Raw genomic sequence first — 19,288 nt, 5'->3', positions numbered from 1 at the left:
AAAGCAGGAAGAGAAGGGGATGACAGAGGATGAGATGGTTAGACGGCATCACCGACTCAATGGACATGAGTTTGAGCAAGCTCCGAGAGTTGGTGATGGACAGGGAAGCCTGGCGTGATGCAGTCTACACGGTCTCAAAGAGTCGGACACAACTGAGTGACTGAACTGAGCAGTCAGGCTAATTGAGTTCATTTCTGTCACAAAGTATATAAAAGACTAAATAAAGCATGTTGACTACATTTTAATAACTCATTCTATGCAGCTTTTGTCTTCATTCCATTTTCAAAGCTCTCAGCAGGGCACACATACCAATGGCATTGTTCAGAATATATTCCTCTCGGAATAAATCTTGAAGCATTTTCTGGTTTGTATTTCTAGCTTCTGAGAGTGCTAAAATACGAGAAAAGGGAAAAAAAAAAAAAAGGATTACAAATATAAAAAAGTGTTTTCCAGTCAATACAGTCAGATAAATTTAAAATACTGTGACAGAAAGTACCAAAGGGAAAGTCTAGAATGGTTTCTTAAGGTTCTGAAGTCGCCCATACCACAGACATCTTATAGTCAGCCCCAAATCCATAGTCCAATGTCAAAACTTCAAGACAAAAATTCTTATTTAGAACAACTTACAAGGTGCTATAAATTGTAAGTTATATATTGGTACCAAATGCATATTATTTTGACTATTTTCTATACCACCTGAATAAACATTTGCTGTATACATGTTTTCTTTGACAACGTATCTTAACACAAATACGTTATACAGGGAATTCCCTGGCAGTCCAGTGGTTAGGACTCACACTTCCACTGCAGGGGGCACGGTTCCTGGTGGCGGAACTAAGATCCCACAAGCTGTGCAGCACAGCCAAAAAAAAGTACATTATATGCATACACACAAAGAAATAAATACACACATTGGGCATGCACACACAGAGTTCTATATATTCTAACTAGTTAAATACGTCTGTCATATTCATCTCATGGAACGTTTGCTGAGCATCTACTAGATACCATGCACTATTTTCAGTGCTGTTATAAGACAGCTGCCTGGAGTTCAGACTAGTAAGACAGACTATTAAAATATACTCCCTGTGCCATGCCCACTCTAGGGTTGGGATGCGACAGAAATGGAAGCAGAAGAGATAATGATTAAAAGAAGGCTTTCCAGAAGAGAGACATCTGAGCCAAATGTGAACGATAGGTGAGGGTTTCCTAGAAAATGATGGCAGTTGGGGGTTGGGGGCTCTGAGTAGACAAAGGAGTACCTACAATGGCAAACAGGCAAGAAAGAATAAAATCAAGAAATAAGTAAAGAAAAAGAAGTAGTTTTAAAAGACTAAAGGAGAATGGTAAAAGGTGAGGCTCGAGAGGTAAATGACATAGTAATATTCTTATTATATTTTCATGGATATTAATAAATAAGGATGTTAAAATCAAATGGTTTCATTTCTGTTGCAATTTTCTGTTATCCAGAATTCACATCCACTACACTCTTACTATGGTCAATGTCAAAACTGCCGTCAAAACTCTCTTCCATATACTACCAAGTGTATACGCTTTTCCTGTCTTTAAGTCCTATGAAAATTACCTGCTGCTGCTAAGTTGCTCAGTCGTGTCCGACTCTGTGTGACCCCATAGACGGCAGCCCACCAGGCTCCTCTGTCTCTGGGATTCTCCAGGCAAGAATACTGGAGTGGGTTGCCATTTCCTTCTCCAACACACGAATGCATTCTAAGTCGCTTCAGTTGTGTCCAACTCTGTGCAACCCTATGGACAGCAGCCCACCAGGCTCCTCTGTCCACAGGATTCTCTAGGCAAGAATACTGGAGTGGGTTGCCATTTCCTTCTCCATGAAAATTACCTACTAAAATATAAACTAAATATATATACATGTTTCTTCTTTTATGAGAAACAGCTGCATAAAAATTGGTGACTATTAGATTTTTAGACAAACTTCAGAACTGATACAGCTTCCTTCAAAATGTTCTAACCAAATATTGACTTCTTTTCCTGTTGTTTTTTTTTTTTAAAAAGATTGGGAACTCCCTGCTGGTCCAGTGATTAGGAGTCAGAGTTCACTGTCATGGCCCAGGTCCAATCCCTGGTCAGGGAACTACCCACAGGCCATGCGGTGCAGCCGAATTAATTAATCGTTGAAAGTGAAATTAAAAAGATAAAAATTTTTAAAAAGGTTTGCTATTGAGCCTCATTCTGAGGCTTTCACTGATAAAATCCCTAAAACTCTTATCCATTATCTTTTTTCATTTCTCACCAATTCTAAAAGAAAAGGAGTACAAATTGTATTGCTGGTGAAATAAATCTCTTTTACTTCAGAAATCCTCTGAGATTGCCTTCTAATCTTATTCTAATCAATTATTAATAGTTCCATATAAATTAAATGATGTTTTAGTAATATCATTAAAAATTTTTTTCAGAGTGCTCACTTACTGTCTCGGACTATGATGTTTAAAGAAACTAAATTTCTTGGAATTGAGATCTTAATACTTAATACATGTAAATGAGAATAATTCTAGAATTTGTAAATGTATTTCCAAACAGCAATATAAAGTTAAAACTCATACGCACAAATAGAAGATGCTAAAATCAACACATAAGGCTCTGCTCATTTGTAAACTGACAGGATCAAAGGCCCAACTCTAGAGCAAAAGTTAATTCTAGGCTGAAAAACAGTGTTTTAAAAATATTTAAGTTGTAGGCAAAACAATAAATTCAAAAACAATTCAGTTAACAAGTCATTCTAGGGCTTCTTTGATGGCTCAGACAGTAAAGAATCTGCCTACAGTGTAGGAGAGACCTAGGCTCTATCCCTGGGTGAGGAAGATCCCCTGGAGAAGGGAATGGCTATCCACTCCAGTATTCTTGCCTGGAGAATTCTACAGACAGAGGAGCCTGGTGGGCTACAGTCCACAGGGTCACAAAGAGTCAGACATGACTGAGCAACTAACACTTTCACTATGCAAAGGACATCAGTTTGATTTCTGGTCTGGGAAGATCGCATATGCAGTGGGACAACTAAGCCAGTGTGCTCTAGAGCCCAAGAACCGCAATTTCTGAGCCCATGTGCAGCAACTACTGAAGCCCGCATGCCCTAGTGCTCATGCTCTGCAACAACAGAAGCCACCGCAATAAGAAGCCCAAGCACCACAACTAGAGTAGACCCTGCTCACCGCAACTAGAGAGAGCTCACAGCAAGAAAGACCCAGCACAGCCAAAAACAGTCTAAGCAGCTGAAAATTTCAAAGTGAGATTTCAAGATTCAGTTCCTTTAATAGATATTCGAAATTATGTCCTGAATTGAGCTTGTTTCTTTCTATTCCAAATGTAATGGTTTACCTAAAATTATAAATTTAGCAAACAGAATAACCCTAACACCATCTTAACACAATACAAAAAAATCAAATATAAAAAATAAAACACTAAAAAAAAAAATCCCAGGAGCCTACAAACTCAACATTTCTTCTCTCTTTTGTCTTTAACTGTTAAATGTGTACAGACTGACGTAAATAATTAGCAAGATAAGGAAAATTAATCTTTTTGACTATCTCAACATGTGTATTTAAACATAAAAACATTGATAATATAAACAGGATAAATACTATATTAAGTGCATTCTTGCTTTGGGATCATGAACAGTGGGAAAGCACAAAGTCATAGATATATGTAAGAGTACGTTATATCTGGAGAATGGCAAGTACTCAACATAGCCAGATTGTCAGGCCTATGAGTGTTTAGGGAGAGGAAGCTGAGTTATAACCAGGAAGCATTTCTGATAAACTGCCTAAACAAAGGGCTTCCCAGGTGGCTCAGTGGTAAAGAACCTGCCTTCCAATGCAGGAGATGTGGGTTCAGTCCCTGGGTGGGGAAGATCCCCTGGAGGAGGGCATGGCAATCCAATCCAGTATTCTTGCCTGGAGAATCCCATGGACAGAGGAGCTTGGTGAGCTACAGTCCATGGGGTCGCAAAGAGTTAGACACAACTGAGCGACTGAGCATGCATGCATGCCTGCCTGTGATAAACTGAGCTGCTTAATAACAGCTATTTAAAAATAAAAAGTGAATTCACGTATCATAAATTAGACATTTTGTTCAAGATGATTAGGGGAAATAAAGTATTTGGGTGAAAGGGAGCAATGTTTTTACCTCTGATATCACCTCCAGCACAGAAAGCCTTTTCACCAGCTCCCTTTATGATGATCAGGAAAGTTTTCGGATCTTGTTCCCACTTCTAGTCAAATGTAAAAGAAGATGGTATAAGCATATTATAAATACAAACTCATGACCTGTGGCTGATTCACATTGAGGTTTGAGGTTTTTTCTGCTTTACAGAAAAAATTCTGTAAAGCAATTATTCATCAATTAAAAAAATAAATTACAAAAATGAATGAGATATATCCATATACACAAAAACACATATGTGTATATATAGACATATATGGATATATGCAAAGCATAAGCTTTATAAAGCATATCCAGAAGAATGGATTCTAACTTCATTTTCTTTTCTGACATAAATTAGAAGCTATTTCAAAGTTGCTAAATGAGTACATTTTGTGATCCGTATTTGATAATGACAACTTTGATACCAAGGTGAAAAAAATATGGGCCTAATAATGTTATGTTACATAAGCTTATAAATCTGATAAACAAATCAGCCCAGAGATTGCAGATAAACAGCAGTAATCTTTCTACTGTGGTGATAAAGGCTCTGTCCTACTGACAAATTTGTAAATAACAGAGTGGAAACACTTTTCCTGATCAAATCTGGAAGTGTTTTGGGGTTGGTAAGGACAGCTAATAAATAAGCAGGATGAAAGAATCAAGAGCCAATGGATATTGAAAAGGCTAGAACAATGGACTAAATAAAAAATTAGTTTACCAGAGTCAGAAGAATTAACCGGGGTTCCATGAATTCTACACTAGAGAATAAAAATATACAAGATAAAGAAGAGATGTACCTGGGAAGAGGTGGTTGTCCAACAGGTTAATGCAATACTGGATTACACTAATGGAAATATGGTATTCTAACATGGAAGTTTCTACTTTTCTTCCACTTTAACCTGGAACACCTGGTTTATTCCTCTATATCACACTTAAGCTCATATTATAAGGTGGCCCAAACAGATAAAGAATGGAAGACTCATCAAATGAAGAATTAAGGAACCGGTGAGCAGGGGAGAACTCATCTTTAACCCCTATGTGGCCAAGTGTATCAGGTATACTATTTCACTTCATCTTTACAACAATTCTATGAATTACCATCCCTGTTTCACAGCCGAGGAAAATGGAGTAACAGAGAGAATAACATTTCCAATCTATACAGCTAATAAACAGAAATTCAAAATTTCAAACCCAGGTAGTGTGACTGAGTCATGTTTTTCCACTACACCATGCAGTTTTCTTAGAATAGGAAAGCTTAAGGCCTTCTCCAAGAAAAGGCTGCACAAGTACTTCAAAAACAGTCATCTTCCAACCAAAAAAGCTGTCATGTAGAAGCAGACTATATGTGTATACTCATGACCCAAGAGGCAGAGCCAATATTACTGGTCAAAACGTTGGAAAAATGAAGAGCGGCAGAATGTACGAAGAAACTTGTGGTGTGCTTAGTCGCTCAGTCGTGTCTCTTTGTGACCCATGGAGTGTAGCCCACCAGGCTCCTCTGTCCATGGAGACGCTCCAGGCCAGAATACTGGAGTGGGTTGCCATGCCCTCCTCCAGGGGATCTTCCCAGCCCAGGGACCGAACTCAGGTCTTCCACATTGCAGGCAGATTCTTCACCATCTGAGCCACCACATCCTGGAGCCATGCTAAAGTGGAATGGCGTGTCTTATGCAGCAATGAACTCCCCGTCACTAGGGACGCTCCAGGACAACCACTAAGGAAAGAACCGAGGACTCCAGAAGCAATGGGGTTTGGGCACTGCGCCGATACACTGAAGCGATTCTGCGGGAGAAAACACTAGGAAAGTTCTATAAAGACAACTTTTAAAAGGATCCATATGACTGCTTTAAGGAAATGACAAACCTTTAGCTGTGCGTAAATCTGCCGAATCATACCAAGAGTCAGGGTATTCAGAAACCTTGGTCTGTTTAGTGTTATCACTCCTGCACAACCTTTTCTTTCCAACAGGACTTCTGCTGCTGCATCTGTGTGATTAGACATTTTCTGTGTAAACAAAGAATAACTTCAGGATAAAATTCATTACGTTTTTGTCACAAGTCAACATCAACATCACACATTAAATGCACATCTTTCATACAATGTTAAGAGCAGCTAATCAAACGGACAACTTGGTACATCTGACAAAGTGTCCTAAAGTTCTTTACACAGTGTAGATAAACAATTCCAAAAAAGATATATATCTCTTAAATCTCTTAATTTTGTGAATTGATTAGAACTCAGTCCTAAAATTTCTTAGACTATGAAATACTCTTAAATCTTTATTACTGTATACCAAGCAATATGTTACTACTACTACTACTAAGTTGCTTCAGTCATGTCCGACTCTGTGCGACCCCATAGACGGCAGCCCACTAGGCTCCCCCGTCCCTGGGACTCTCCAGGCAAGAACACTGGAGTGGGTTGCCATTTCCTTCTCCAATGCATGAAAGTGAAAAGTGAAAGTGAAGTCGCTCAGTCATGTCCGACTCTTTACAACCCCATGGACTGCAGCCTACCAGGCTCCTCCATCCATGGGATTTTCCAGGCAAGAGTACTGGAGTGGGGTGCCACTGCCTTCTCTGAAGCAATATGTTAGGTACTTGAAAATCAAAGATGAACACAGAGGGCAAATAATTCTGACTATAGTAGCTACCAACAACTTGGAAAAAAGAAAAAACAATGATATTTGAGCTGGACCTTGATGTACTCTAGGAAAAAAAGGAGTGAAAATCCTGGAGAGTAGCACATTGCTAAAACATGAATGACTATCTGAAAATATTAAGTTGTTAAACAGGAGTGGAATAAAGGCTGCTTGAGAAAATGACAGGAAAGTAGGCAGAAAAAGTGCTTTAAGGCCAGATTATAAAATGGGATTACAAAATCATATTCAGTAGTAGTGAAGAACATGCCTAATACAGAAGTTCTTAGGGCCTCACCCAGGCTTCCCAGGCAGTTCAGTGGTGAAGAATCCATCTGCCAACGCAGGAGACTCGGGTTCGATCCCTGGATTGGGACAATCCCCTGGAGGAGGAAATGGCAACCCACTCCAGTATTCTTGCCTGGGAAATCCCATAGACAGAGGAGCCTGATGGACTATATATAGTCCATGGGGTCATAAAGAGTCAGACACGACCAAGTGACTAAGCAACAACAAGAAGGGCCTCACGCACCACGCTGAGTGAGGCAAGTGGCACGTCTTGGGGTGGCGTATTTTGCTCCCCTTCAATACTCAGTGGTTCTACTTCCTTGATTAAACCCTCACTCAGACAAAAAAACAGATGATAGACCAAAAAAGTTGCAGTTTTCAGATACCTACATCATTCTAAATTTTAAAATAATACAGATAAAAGTTTCATATTATACAACATGCTACATACAAGTATTAATAAACTTTCATCTCTCTTCACACTAAATTTCTTTTTTTACTTAAACCAAGTCAGACTTGCCAGTCAGAAAAAAAAAAGTTTCACTGAACAACAACATAAATTACCACCTAATATCAAAGACAATCTTAAGACTGTTATTTGGTTTCAGCTCAGAGATGCTGAGACTGAAAAGATGCACCTCCTGACCTTCTAACAAGAAAAAAGGGTGAAGAGACTGCAAATTAATGGCTTTTGATGAACTCAATCAGATACAGGAGGTCAGAGGGCAAACAGTCCCATAATAAAGTCTGGAGAGAGAGGTGCCTTCAGGGAGGTGCAGGACCAGTATATTTGCTTACCTCAGGCAGAAGCCCTAAGGCAGATTAACTAGAATGTTTAATGACTTGCTAGAGGTCAAGTCAACCAACTCAATGGACATAGTTTGAGCAAGCTCCAGGAGTTGGTAATGGACAGGGAACCCTGGCATGCTGCAGTCCACGGGGTTGCAAAGAGTCGGATACGACTGAGCAACTGAACTGAACTGAGAGGTCAAACGTGGGCAAATTGATAGTATGAAGTTCCTGGTTGGGGGTGGGGGAGTCACAATCATAGGGGAGGTCCTACTCTTGCTGGCTTTTCCTCCTGGAAACCAATCAGATTCTCCCAGGGAAGACTAGAGAAAGCTCCCCCGTGTGGTGGTGGCTGGGGGAGGGAAACATCAGGCACAGCTAAATCCCTTCCCCTTATCTTACAAACAGAGCAAAAGGCTAAGTCTGCAGGAGAGAGAGAAAGGACTTCAAAACCCTGTTCCAGGGGAGCCCTTCCACAGTGGGGAAATAGGATGGAGATTTACAAAATAAGAATCTTAATCCAAAGGGAGAAGCATTTCAAAATCACAGCCTCCTGACCTTAGTGTTTACCACCCAGAGTTGGAGAAAAGGAACAGGAGTCAAAGGAAAAGTGAGTGAAAGGCAGCCCATCCCCAGAGAAGGGACAGGAGCACTTATAAGGACCACACACTTGGTCTATGACTCACAGTGCTTTCCAAACATTAATGGTTAATGGGCTACAACATTAAAAGCGTGATACACAAAACAATATACTGATAAAAAGAACCGATAAAAAGATACTTCACAAAGTACTGCAGTTTCAGCTTAAGCATCATTCCTCCAATGAATATTCAGGACCGATTTCCTTTAGAATGGACTGGCTGCATCTCCTTGCAGTCCAAGGGACTCTCAAGAGTCTTCTCCAACTTCACAGTTCAAAAGCATCAATTCTTTGGCACTCAGCTTTCTTTATAGTCCAACTCTCACATCCATACATGACTTCTGGAAAAACCACAGCTTTGACTAGATGGACCTTTGTTGGCAAAGTAATGTCTCTGCTTTTTAATATGCTGCTAGGTTGGTCATAGCTTTTCTTTCAAGGAGCAAGTGTCTTTTAATTTCATGGAGGTAGTCATTATCTGCAGTGATTTTGGAGCCCCCAAAAATAGTCTGTCACTGTTTCCATTGTTTTCCCATCTATTTCCCATGAAGTGATGGGACCAGATGCCATGGTCTTAGTTTTTTGAATGTTGAGTTTTAAGCCAGCTTTTTCACTCTCTTTCACTTTCATCAAGAGGCTCTTTAGTTCCTTTTTGTTTTCTGCCATAAGGGTGGTGTCATCTTCATATATGAGGTTATTGATATTTCTCCCAGCAATCTTGATCCCAGCTTGTGCTTCATCCAGCCTGGCATTTTGCATGATTTACTCTGTATATAAGCTAAATAAGCAGGGTGAGAATATACAGCCTTGATGTACTCCTTTCGCAATTTGGAACCAGTCTGTTGTTCCATGTCCAGTTCTAACTGTTGCTTCCTGACCTGCATACAGATTTCTCAAGAGGCAGGTCAGGTGGTCTGCTATTCCCTTCTCTTGAAGAATTTTCCACAGTTTGTTGTGATCCACACAGTCAAAGGCTTTGGCATAGTCAATAAAGCAAAGGAGATGTTTTTCTGGAATTCTCTTGCTTTTTCGATGATCCAACGGATGTTGGCAATTTGATCTTTGGTTCCTCTGCCTTTTCTAAATCCAGCTTGAACATCTGGAAATTCATGGTTCACATACTGTTGAAGCCTGGCTTGGAGAATTTTGAGCATTACTTTACTAGCGTGTGAGATGAGTGCAATTGTGTGGTAGTTTGAGCATTCTTTGGCATTGCTTTTCTTTGGGAATGGAATGAAAACTGACCTTTTGGCATTGCTTTTCTTTGGGATTGGAATGAAAACTGACCTTTTCCAGTTCTGTGGCCCCTGCTGGGTTTTCCAAATTTGCTGGCATATTGAGTGCAGCACTTTCACAGCATCGTCTTTTAGGATTTGAAAGAGCTAACTGGAAATTCTACACCTCCACGAGCTTTGTTTGTTGATGCTTCCTAAGGCCCACTTGACTTCTCATTCCAGGATGTCTGGCTCTAGTTGAGTGATCACACCATCATGGCTGGCTGAGTCATTAAGATCTTTTTTGTATAGTTCTTCTGTGTATTCTTGCCACTTCTTCTTAATATCTTCTGCTTCTATTAGGTCCATACCATTCCTGGGAAAGACTAGAGATCTCTTGAAGAAAATTAGAGATACCAAGGGAACATTTCTTGCAAAGCTGGTTAGGGAACTAGATACTAACTGCTGCAATTAAGAGTTCACAAGCTGCAACTAAAAATCTGGCATGCCACAGTGAAGATCAAAGAGCCTGTGGACCACGGCTGAAGACCCCATGCAGCCAAATAAAAATGGAATAAATATTTTTTAAAAAAATCAATGGGAGAGATGAGATGATCTCACCCACAGAAGAATTTAAATAATTTATGGAAATCCCCCTTCCAGAAGGTAAAGCGTAGCCCCCCTCACCTTCTGAGTGTGGGCTGAACTTACTGACATGCTTCCAAAACACAGAGTAGAAAAGGGAAAAAAACGGTAACTTCAGGGAGCAGCGAAAGTTGCTCAGTTGTGTCCGACTCTTTGTGATTTCATAGACTATACAGTCCGTGGAATTCTCCAGGCTAGAATACTAGAGGGGGTAGCCTTTCCCTTCTCCAGAGGATCTTCCCAACCCAGGGATTGAACACAGGTCTTCCACATTGCAGGTGGATTCTTTACCAGCTGAGCCACCAAGGAAGCCCAAGAATACTGGAATGGGTAGCCTATCCCTTCTCCAGCGGATCTTCCTGACCCAGGAATCGAACCGGGGTCTCTGGCATTGCAGGTGGATTCTTTACCAGCTGAGCTACTGACAAATACCATGTTCGCTACATGATAAAGGTCAGCATCACCAGCTGTCATAAGGATGTCATGCACTCCCTGAGGCATATGTCAAAACCCTCGGATAGTCCCTGATATGTGATGAGAAGGGGGCTTTCCTTTGTAATATTCTTTCCAAAAACTTTTAACTGTAGTCTAGTTATTAAAAAACAAACAGCAACAATAGATGCAAGCCAAGATTAGAGACTATTCTACAGGCTACCAGACAGTGTTCCTCCTAACTGCCATGGTCATGAAAAATAAGGAAATACTGATAAAGCGCACAAATTGGAAGACTAAGAAGACACGACAAAGAAAAGCCAGGTGATATCCTGGACTGGGTTCTGCAATAGAAAATTAACGGAAAAACTGGTGAAATCCAAACAAAGTCCAAAATTAATACTAACACTAATATTGCAATGTTCTTAATTTTGACAAGTGTAACATAGTAACTATATTCCTTTACTAGGGCTGTTGTAACAAAGCACCACAGACTAAGTCTAGGCTTAAACAGAAATTTACTGTGTGGAGGCTAGAAGGCTGAGATCAAGCTGTCAGCAGGACCAAACCTCCTCTGAAGTCACTAGGGAAGGACCTGTTCTAGGCCTCTCTCCTAGCTTCTGAGCATTCCTTGGCTTGTCACAGCATAACTCACATATTCACATGGCATTCTCCTGTGTGTATCTCCACATTTCCCCTTTATATAAGGACAAGTGGAGGACAGAGGAGCCTGGCGTGCTGCAGTCCACGGGGTCACAAAGAGTCGGACATGACTTAGCGCCTGGACAACAACGAGGACAATGTAAGGATGAGCGATACTGAATTACTCCAGTGATTCCTACTCCATATGACCTCATTTTAACTAATTACACCTGCAGTGACCTGACTGGATGTTGGGAGAAGCCATCCACCGCGGGTCCTGAGGTTTCCCTGTACTTTAGTGCTGTATGTCATGTATCCAAGGGCCTGACTGCTCTGCTCAGAGTTGTATTTGCTGTGAGAAAAACTGAAGAAAAGGTAAAGTGTCCCACTGGGACAGACAGTAGCTTGGTTACAGCATGCTACAGACTGGCAGTTTCCCCCAAACTCAGTACCACTGTCTTGTAATGCAACTCACTGCATATGAACTCATTCATTTGGGCCTTTTGCCACCCCATGGGGCTTGGGGCAAGGGGAACTGGAACTAACCTGAAGCTCAACGCTGCTCGCTGGGTCACTAATACTGATGTTCTCTATCTCTAACTCAAGAGTTTCATATCTTTTCCCAGCATCCATGGAACTTTAATGGGCTAACTACTAGTTACCAGACTAAAACCTAACCCAAACTCGGTTATCTAGCCAGCTTCACTTGCCCCAGCCCGATCAGAGACTCCTCCTTCCCCTCAAAAGTAACAACTGCCTTGGTTTTCACGATAAACACAAAATATACATCCATAAACGTCATCTGTTCATTTTTTAAAAGTGGGTGTATCTTTTGAGTCTTAAAATCTCAGGTTCAGCCTCCATCCCTTTGTTTTCTCTACAGTTTGTTGCGGGGGAGGGAGAAGAGCATTTAACCTACGCTATTTCCTAGTATGCATTTTGCCAATTGCACACTCATGCTACCCACTTATTTTTAACAGTTGTTCATTCTCAATTATGGTTTAGTCAGTCCCCTACTGATCAGCACTGTGTCTAACTGTTTACTGTTGCTATTACAGTGATGTAGGAATATCTTTAAACATGGACTTTCCAGCACTTAGGTGAAGTATTTTTGCAGGACATTTACAAAGAGGGTCAAACTTTAAACAAAGAATATTACAAAATCTTCTGTTAAAAGCCACTAGTATGATAAAATTATTAAAGGATCCTTTTTCCTATCTGAAAAGTTCATGGCCTTCTTAAAACCTGAAAACAACTACTGGTGCATTAATCAAAAACATTCATGCAAAAGGGAAGAAGAGGAAAAGATGAAGTCCTCAGTATTAGTGTCTTTTATGTATGTTAATTCTGCAGAAAACAGCTCTTTTCCAAAAATATCATTAACTTTTAGTTAAAACCTAGAAAAGTTTTCTATGAAGAAAAATTTCTCATACTAGGAAAGATTACAGAGAAGGAGAGTCAGAAATGAAATTCACATACAACCCAAACCTGGGGCTGGGGAGGACGACAGCAGGGATAAGGAGAACATCCATTCAATGGAGAAATGAGAAGGAAACTTCTTAAAATGTATGGACACCATCAACACACAGCCCTATGCTGATCTGAGTGCGTAAAGCCTGTCAAAATAAAATTCCTGAGACAAAAATAACTTAGAATATTCTCTGCTGGAACGTGGAACTATTCTGGCAAAATCCACAGTAGCAACATTTCCCAAAGTGTGCAAAAAGATGATTATTGCTGCTATGTGGAAGGAGAAAATGACCCATGGGCAAATAAGTTTGAGAAAACCTTAAACCAATGTAAAGTTTAATTGCTATAAGATTTTTAGTCTTTAATATGTGAATACAATGTAAACTTTTAAAATACAATAAGCAGATATTTCTCACTTGATTAAAGAACTTTTACATTTTCATGGAAAAGCTCTCTTGGGACTCGTATTTTACAGGTTACATTTTGGAAAATGCTGTAGAGACTTCATAAACATTGAGAGAAACAAGCCTTTCCTTTGAGGAAGACAGAGTGTCTGACACTCAGCACGTCTCCCACAAATGTTTAATAAGCTGAATGAATAATCCATCATTATATGGACGCAGTCCTACTATAACACAACAAATCTCAAATTTCAACCACATACCTTTCACTATATATAATATCCTCCGGCAGTGAACTAAGTTGCACTCAAAGACATACCCAGGGAGATAGCCTACCTTTGCAGAATATGATTTATTCTGACATTTAATCAATTTCCAGCCAATACTGAAGAATGTAATTTAAATTAATGTAACAAAATATGACACCAAAGCACATACAACTGAAAGCATCAAAAAACACTGGCTAAAGGATTACTCAAGTTTCACTCAATCCTTCCTGCCTTCAAACTGCATCAAGTAAATTCCTCCATATGGAAACAGTTTAGAGAATCTTTCAAACTGTCCTCAGCTGTGCTCTATTCTCTCACCTTTTGTGATATCATCTACTTCCCATCTTCAATTATTACCTCTAAGCAGCTGACTCAAACCTACATCTGTATCTTTACTTTTCCAGAGCCCCAGCCCTTTATTCCAAATGCCTGCTACAATTACAGAGGTACCTACTCTGCACCCCAAACTCAACTTGTTAGAAACCACATTTACCAAGAAATATCTCTGTGACAAATCTGTCTCTCCTCCTCTGTTTCCTCTATCAGGTAATGGTAACACCATTTTTTCAGTTATACAAGCACACAATGCTAGTGTTATCTTTGATTCCTAAATGTTCTCTTCCTCTCTCTGCCAATAACTTGAAGCAGTTACCAAATACTAGAGAAACTATTTCTAAAATGATTCTGTCTATCCATTACGTTCTATTCTCATTACCCTAGCCATACAGCAGTATTATAACTTTCCTTTTTGGCAGACTTTCAGAATTTTTGCCAGATGGTTTATTTGTCACACTGCATTCAGAGAATTTTGCCAAAGCACAGTTCTATCTTGTTACTCCCATGCAGAAATGTTCCATGACTCAGGCCATTAATTTCAAAAACATCCAAATTAATGACCTGGCCTTCAAGTCTCTCCACATGTGATTCCAGGAAAATTCACCAGCCCACAGCACTCCTTACCAAGGATACATAGAAAGCCCTGAGTGTAATCTCCACTCTCCTATCTCACAGTTCTTTGCACAGGAATAAATATATTGTGTAACAGAAAGAAAACAGATTTTGGAGTCAGATGACCTCAAACATTAGTTTCGCCACTCACGACTAATACACCCTCAGACAAGCTCATCTCAGAACCTCAATTTCTGCGTTTGTAATAGAAATCACCTTACGATAGAGAACAGAATCATCTCTTAGTGTTACTCTGTGAACTCCCACCACTTCCCATCTTGAAACCCTAACCACGCTTGAAGGCTCAGATCAAATAAATGGTTTCTCTCCAGTAAGCTTTCACTGGACATAAAGCCAATATCAGTCTATCCCATTTTTGTTCACACCTCTAATTCATCTGGCCTTTTTACAATACATTATTAGTACATATTTCTACCTCTTTCATTATTCGTTTCTGAAGTCAGGAATTGTCTTTTTCATAATAATGTTCTTAACCGCTTAGTCAAGTTCTTTATATACACAAAGCAAACATTTAATGTATGTCTTTTCAAAAGGCATAGATTATAAATTGGTTGATACTGATTCTAGATCATCTGGACATACAGAATACAAACATGATTGCTGTCATGAAAGTGATATATGCAGTATCAGTTCATGCAGTCCAACCAGCATGCCTTCATACTGAAAAGAACTACTTTCTGAAGGAAAAAAGTTTTTTCCATGTCCAGGTCAAACTTATGTGGGAAAAAAAATGAGCTTCTGCATTTTAAATTAAATGCTGTATATGAGTTTTAAATATAACATTAGAACATTCATTCAGCCTATGAATATAAATAAGACCTCATTAATAGGTCCCACCAGGTTACATTAGCTTGACAAACCCGCAGAACTTTGACCTCCTTTCCAGGTTCAGTTCAGTTGCTCAGTCGTATCTGACTCTTTGTGACCCCATGGACTGCAGCACACCAGACTTCCCTGTCCATCAACAACTTCCGGGGCTTGCTCAAATTCATGTCCATCGAGCCAGTGTTGCCATCCAATCATCTCATCCTCTGTCATCCCCTTCTCTTCCTACCTTCAATCTTTCCCAGCATCAAGGTCTTTTCAAATGAGTCAGTTCTTCACATCAGGTGGCCAAAGTATTGGAGCTGTGCATCAGTCCTTCCAATGAATATTCAGGACTGATTTCCTTTAGGATTGACTGGTTTGATTTCCTTGCAGTCCAAGGGACTCTCAAGAGTCTCCTCCAACACCACAGTTCAAAAGTATCAATTCTTCAGCACTCAGCTTTCTTTGTGGTCCAACTCTCATGTCCATACATGACGACTGGAAAAACCTTTGTCAGCAAAGTAATGTCTCTGCTTTGCTGTCTAGGTTGGTCATAGCTTTTTTCCCAAGGATCATGCATCTTTTAATTTCATGGCTGCAGTCACCATCTGCAGTGATTCTGGAGCCTAAGAAAATAAAATCTGTGACTGTTTCCATTGTTTCCCCATCTATTTGCCAGGAAGTGATGGGACCAGATGTCATGATCTTTGTTTTTTGAGTGTTGAGTTTTAAGCCAGCTTTTTCACTGTCCTCTTTCACTTTCATCAAGAGACTCTTTAGTTCTTCTTCACTTTCTGCCATAAGGGTGGTGTCATCTGCATATCTGAGGTTATTAATATTTCTCCTCACATTCTGATTCCAGCTTGTGCTTCTTCCAACCCAGCGTTTCTCATGATGTACTCTGCATATAAGTTAAATAAGCAGGGTAACAGTATACAGCCTTGACATAGTCCTTTTCCTATTTGGAACCAGTCTGTTGTCCCATGTCCAATTCTAACTGTTGCTTCTTGACCTTTATACAGATTTCTCAGGAGGCAGGTAAGGTCCATCTAATATCTCTGAAGGGTCTAAAGGAATGTCACACTACTATCGCAAGTCAGTTCTATCCATTTCTCATAACTCTGCCTAAAGTTCTGCCATCAATGACATATTTCCATCATTCCGCTATGAAGTCAAAAGGGCTCTCACTCCTGGAGTCATTAGCTCTCTTAGAAGGGTCATAGAAGGACTTCTTGGGATACAGCTTCCCTATTTCTGTGTGCATTATGTGCTCAGTCATATGTGCATATGTGAACTCTGCGACTCCATGGGCAACAGCCTACGAGACTCCTCTGTCCACAGAATTTTCCAGGCAAGAATGCTGGAGTGGTTGCCATTTCCTTCTCCAGGGGATCTTTCCGACCCAGAGATCAAACTCATGTCTCCTGCATTGGCAGGCAGATTCTTTACCACTGTGCCACCTGGGAAGCTCCTCTCCCCCCAGATCTGAGGACATGTAAAAACCAACACTGGTACCTAGAACCATTCAGCCCTCAGGCCTTGATGAGAGTCCAATTTACATTCCTTTGCTCAAAGTGGTTTATACCCCAGGTCACACAATCCTATGAAATTTGGATTGTCATGTCTTTGTATTCCACTTGTGGTGGTGGTTTAGTTACTAAGTCGTGTCTGACTCTTGCAACCTCCTGGACTGTAGCCCGCCAGACTCCTCTGTCCATGGAATTCCCCAGGCAAGAATATTCTTGGAATACCACTGGAAGTGGGTATTCCACTTCTGTGTGTATCTAAATATGAATCTAAATATGAAAAATAACATTGTTCTAAGTTCTTTTTCCAGGGAACTCCTCAGCCTCTGTGTAAATCAGCTGACTAAAATAAACAAGGGTAAGACATTTCAGTTTTCATATGCCCATCTCCACTTAGGCTGGACGGAGAAACATGCTGCAGTGGTTAAACTCAGTGCCCATTGTGCCACAGGCCACAGAGTGCAGTAGGCAGTTATGGAGCCAGACAGCCTGGATTCAAACCCCACCTCCTACTTCTGCGGCAGGGACACTGGGGCACACTACTTAGCCTCTGATGCTGACCCACTAAACAGAGATAAGACCACAGTGTTTATCAAAACTTCTTGCGCCCAGATACATTTCAAAATTCAGAAAATTTTCTAGACTTTGGAAAGGTAAAAGAACATATCACATCCAGTCTTGGTCAGTACACTGTAACCAAATGCTTTACTACTTCTGCACCGAACCATGAATATGTACACTAGTTAGGATAAAGACAGTTCTAATGAGGTGGACGAAACTGGAGGCTATTATACAGAGGGAAGTAAGCCAGAAAGAAAAACACCAATACAGTATACTAACGCATGTATATGGGATTTTGAAAGATGGTAATGATAACCCTGTATGCGAGACAGCAAAAGAGACACAGATGTATAGAACAGTCTTTTGGACTCTGTGGGAGAGGGAGAGGGTGAGATGATTTGGGAGAATGGCATTGAAAATGTATATTATCATATGTGAAATGAATCGCCAGTCCAGGTCCAATGCATGAGACAGGGTGCTCGGGGCTGGTGCACTGGGATGACCCAGAGGGATGGTACGGGGAGGGAGGTGGGAGGGGGTTTCAGGATGGGGAACACGTGTACACCCATGGTGGATTCATGTCAATGTATGGCAAAACCAATACAATGTTGTAAAGTAATTAGCCTCCATTAAAATAAATTAATATTTTTTTTAAAAAAAGGATAAAGACAAAAAGAGTTTCAAAAGTATGTTCCAGTCATATTTTGCCACGGTGGGGAAACTAACAAGATGGCCCCAATCAGGCTTTCTCACCCGCTGCTCTTACCCCATCTCGCCCCATGTTCTGTAAACAATGACCTTACGTGGTTGTGTAACGGCTGAGATCACTTATAGCCCTGTGCATGCACGTCACAAGGTACTCACTTGGTTGTGGGCTAGCGTGTGCGGTACACCCGTATGAGTTTCACCATGAAAGCCCTGCCTGCTGCTGCCCTGGGGCTACACTGGAGCAACGTCTTGATCATGTTATGTGAGTCTGTTATGGTTACATTACGGTTATGTTGTGGCTGCTACGGCTGCTGCATCAGCCAGGAGAGAGGCTGTGTTATGGCTGCTGTGCCAGCCGGGGAAAATAAACATGTCTGCAGTTCCTACAGCTCCTTGAGTCTCCCTCCAGCCTCTTAGCTCATGCCTTGCCTACCCTGGGTTCAGCGAACAGTGAGGACAGTGTGAACAGCAAGACAACTGGTGTCAGGAACAGGATGAAGAGCAATACAACTGGTGTAGTTGGCAGAATACCCAGCAGGGAGAGGAGCCTGAGGCTCCACATAAGAAGAGGTGGCGGGATACCCAGAAGGGAGAAGAGCCTGAGGCTCCACCGGATGGGGGAGACAGTGGCCATCTCATAGCATGTGGTACTGTGTGGCTGCGATCCTCTTGGTGTGGGCTCCAGTGGAAGACCGCGAAGTGGTGGACAGTTCACTGGACAGCACTGAAAAGGCGTACCAGGCGGTGAGTTCCCGTCTGCTGCGCAAGGGGCACGGACTGCCACTGGCACCATGCAGTAGACCTTCCTGGCTGCCTTGAAGGCGAACATGGAGAGTGCTCTCCATGATGCCACACCAGTGTGCAACATGCAAAGATGATTGGAAGAAGTGTATTGGCATTGGAGCAAGAACCCCGTGGCCCCGGGGAACCCAGCATCTCTGACAGCGAGGCGGTAAGTGACAGTGGTGATGAACGCTCTGAGACTGCGGGTCTCCACTTGGCAGTGAGGCCCGTCGTGCAGCAGAAAGTGAAGCATAAGCGGTCTATGACCTGGGGTGGGGGCATCCTCAAGCAGGCTCCAATGTGACTGAGTTAATGAGGCATCCACCGTAT

General features: G+C 41.1%; 1 protein-coding gene across 7 annotated transcripts in view; it reads right to left on the bottom strand.

The window, feature by feature from the left end:
* Window positions 1-19,288, bottom strand: part of HIBCH (3-hydroxyisobutyryl-CoA hydrolase) — a 151,910-nt gene that overhangs the window by 116,901 nt on the left and 15,721 nt on the right. For 5 of the 7 annotated variants that reach the window (XR_009739448.1, XM_061432781.1, XM_061432817.1 and 2 more), the window contains exons 3-5: window positions 6,040-6,180; window positions 4,159-4,243; window positions 310-390 (exon numbers count right to left, since the gene is read on the bottom strand). Coding sequence is in view for 6 of the 7 variants with exons in the window: in XM_061432781.1 (XP_061288765.1) it covers window positions 310-390; window positions 4,159-4,243; window positions 6,040-6,180 (307 nt within the window). In the remaining variant the exon portion in view is untranslated. The remainder of the gene's footprint in view (window positions 1-309; window positions 391-4,158; window positions 4,244-6,039; window positions 6,181-19,288) is intronic. The other 2 variants (XM_061432824.1, XM_061432801.1) reach the window with 1 other exon arrangement.

This window comes from Bos javanicus, chromosome 2 (assembly GCF_032452875.1).
Source record: "Bos javanicus breed banteng chromosome 2, ARS-OSU_banteng_1.0, whole genome shotgun sequence".
In the NCBI taxonomy this organism is placed as follows: Eukaryota; Metazoa; Chordata; class Mammalia; order Artiodactyla; family Bovidae; genus Bos; species Bos javanicus.
The sequence above is the reverse complement of the archived record's forward strand: the minus strand, read 5'-3'. Positions and strand labels throughout refer to the sequence as shown.